Source organism: Dipodomys ordii, unplaced genomic scaffold (genome assembly GCF_000151885.1).
Source record: "Dipodomys ordii isolate 6190 unplaced genomic scaffold, Dord_2.0 Scaffold107, whole genome shotgun sequence".
Taxonomy (NCBI): domain Eukaryota; kingdom Metazoa; phylum Chordata; class Mammalia; order Rodentia; family Heteromyidae; genus Dipodomys; species Dipodomys ordii.
In genome coordinates this window covers 1530385-1533748 of record NW_012267323.1, presented here as the reverse complement: position 1 = coordinate 1533748, position 3364 = coordinate 1530385, and the positions used below count along the sequence as shown (strand labels likewise).

Below are 3364 nucleotides of genomic sequence, written 5' to 3'. Positions count from 1 at the left end.
CAGAAAACCGGAAGTGGCGCTGTGGCTCAAGTGGTAGAGCGGTTGCCTTGAGTTGAAGAGCTGAGGGACAGCGCCCAGAGTTCAAGCCCCACAACCGACACACACACACAGAACATTACAGCTTTATTACTCAGCCTTGTGACCCAGGGCTGGTCCTTCCAATGTCGTGTAATGCGAAGATGTGGCCAAAGTCTTCCTGGAACAAAACTCTGGTCTGACTGAACACAGGAAGCTTCCATTCCCTTTCCTGGCCTTGTTTCCCCCTTTCCTCTCTTTCCATCTGTAAACTGGAGCTCTCTACAGACCCACGCAGAACACCCACGCAGGGTCACAGACTTCGCTTTCCCAGGGGAAAGATGATATCATCCAGTCTGTTCCCCATTTTGTGACCCACCGCATTCTGTACCCCCCAAAAGCCCTCACCTCAGAGGAGATCCAAGGCCCTCAAACCCAGCAGCTTCACCAGCCCCTCCATCCCCGGCACCCCCACCCCAGCAGATGCTAAGCCCGGCTCCGGCTCCACCTGCCCTCTTCCGTCCAGAACAGGTGTCAGCTTCCACGATGGTTCTACAAATTCATTTCCGTCCTTTACCGCCTTTCATCCGAGGATGCTGCTTCTCCCTCTCCCAACCCTCTCTCTGGAATGCCTGTCCAGTTCCTGGAAAGCATCTGCCCTGAGAAGAGAAAGAGGTCCAATCAAAGCTTTCCTGTGGAAGTGGCTGAGGAAAATGATGGAAATTTATATATATATATATATATATATATATTATATATATATATATATATAATTTTAAATTTCCAGTGAAATGCGAGGAATCTGCTTTTCCAGTAGATGTCCCTCTTCTTAATGAGAGCCCAGTATGTGTCGGGGGGGTGGGGGGTGGATGGGTGGAATTGATTGTACTCCCCAAAAGTGGGAAGGGCCGCCTCTGGCGTGGTGGTCTAGTGAGACCTGTGGCCTTCCTCATGGACAGGCAGGTGGCGATGTGTGGAACTCAGCGACAGCTTGCCAGCCAGAAGAGAATCAGTCACAGGACAATAATAATACGCACACCAACCAAGATGATAACAGACGAGGAAGGTAGAACCCAGGAATGATACGCAAGAAGTGCAGCGGATGAGGCAGGGAGACGCAGGCTGAGAGGTCCAGGGGATGGACATTACTCAGTGGAGCCGGCTGAAGTGCAACAGTCACGGCTTGCTTATCATTCTCGTCATTGGCACAGCCACCGTGGAGGGGGTAACACAGAAGAAGCAACGGCAGAGGTGGCAGCAGTAGTAGCGGGGCCTCGGGACCCAGGAAAGCCAGCATGAGACCTGAGGCCCAGAAAGCAACAGCCAGAACAAGCCAGAGCCCCCAGATCATCTCCACACTCCGTTAATTGAAACAGCGTAGAGGAGAAACGGCCCTCCCTCCCTCCCTTCCCCCCCCCCAATCACAATACAACAGCCAGGTTTCCCCCTAAATAGAATTTTCTATTTTGTGAATTTCCCTCCCCCCAAATGTTCAAATGTGTATCCTTGCATAAATAGGACAGCCTTTCCCAAGTCCTAAGAATACATTTACACCACAGTTTTGCGACTCCAGACCACCTGTCACTTTCCTGTTGCCCCCAAAAGGATTGTGTTTATGATGTGTCTTCTCCCCCCCCCCATCGTTTATTTTAGAAAGTGATTCCAAATGTGCTCACGTGTGAAAATGTTTGTCTATATTTGATTACGGATTTATAACAGTTTCAGGGGTAGGGATTGAGGCTTGCATTTCACGATGTGGTGTTTGCTGTTGTTTTATGTTTATTTTATTTATTTATTCATTTTTGTCGTTTGTGGGGCTTGAACTCTGGGCCTGGGCGCTGTCCCTCAGCTCTTCAGCTCAAGGCGAGCACTCTACTACTTGAGCCGCAGCACTTCTTCCGGCTTTTTCTGCCTATGTGGTGCTGAGGAATCAAACCCAGGACCTCATGCATACAAGGCAAGCACTCTACCACTGAGCCATCATTCCAGCCCTTCCTTTTATTTTTTTTTTCTTTTAAACAAAAGTTAGCGTGTCCCCTCGTTGAGAGGATTGGACTCTTCCGTGCTTAGTAAGTACTACTTAATTCATTCTGCGGTTCTCTTTAGGATAGCCTATTTTTTATTTATTTATTTTTGTCCTAAATCCTAGTGCAGCAGTTTTATTTGTAGCACCAATGGTTTAGACACAACTCCTCTTGCCGTTTCTTGCCACACGTAACACGTCCTAAGCTTTCCTACCTTTTCCTGACAGCTCAGCCACCCAGAAGCTGGGAGCGGAAGTGTTTGAAGAGGTCTACGATTACCTGAAGACAGCAAGGCATCTAAATGCCAACGACACCGAGGTCCAGGAGTGTCTGGAAAGATGGGTGCCCCGCGCCAGTGATTGTTTTGAAGTGGATCAGCTCCTCTACTTGGAGGAGCAGTTACAGACTGTGGTGACCAGAGAACCATCTCGAAGAGACGGTCAGGACTCGAAGGCCACCAAGGAGACAAGTCTTCTCTGTGAACAACCGTGAAACACCAACTGGCGTTGTGACAGGAAATGGGGGCACTCCTGGAGCTACCATCTTGGTGCTCGCCAGAAGTGGACGTCTTGGGCTTGGAGGCCTGGTACAGGTGGTAGAGCACCGGCCAATGAGCAAAAGTGTCAGATACCAAGTTCAAGCCCCAGTCTCAGACAAAAAATCAAACAAAAAAAGAAGTGATTTTTTTGTTGTTGGTAGTGGTAGTCCTGGGGCTTGAACTCTGGGCCTGGGCGCTGTCCCTCAGCTCTTCAGTTCAAGGCGAGCGCTCTACCACCTGAGCCACAGCGCCACTTCCCAATCATGGGACAGACTCATCCTGTCAGTCTGCTTTTATTCCTTTCCACAACTGACAAGCAGGATGTACGTAAACCTCAAGACCTGGATTGTCCATCCCAAAAGCGATTCTTTTCTGTGATTTATTCCCTAAACTCATCCATGGACTTTTTTTTTGGCCAATGGTGGGGCTTGAACTCATGGACTAAGCGCTGTCCCTGTGTATTTGTGCCCAAGGCTAGTACTTTACCACTTGGAACCACAGCTCCACTTCCAGTTTGCTAGTAGTTAATTGGGTAAGAGTCTCACAGACTTTTCTACCTGGGCTGGGTTTGAACTGTGATCTTCAGATCTCAGCCTCCTGAGTAGCTAGGATGACAGGTGTGAGCTAGCAGTGCTTGGCTTGAAGACTTGTATTTATGACAAATAGATGCATCGTGATATATGTTGGGACACAATAAATCACCTATTTTATTTTCTCCTGTACAGAAGTATTTTATTAAATGTAGTGTTGCTTTTTTTGGGGGGAGGGGGGGTCCGGTCGTGGTGCC

General features: G+C 48.8%; 1 protein-coding gene across 1 annotated transcript in view; it reads left to right on the top strand.

Annotated features, from left to right (window-relative positions):
• The window catches only part of Nek11 (NIMA-related kinase 11), a 115698-nt gene extending 113138 nt beyond the window's left edge, over nt 1–2560 (top strand). The window contains exon 15 of the mRNA XM_013028041.1: nt 2267–2560. Coding sequence (XP_012883495.1) covers nt 2267–2531 — 265 coding nt within the window. The 3' untranslated portion in view covers nt 2532–2560. The remainder of the gene's footprint in view (nt 1–2266) is intronic.
• The last annotated feature ends 804 nt before the right edge of the window (nt 2561–3364 follow it).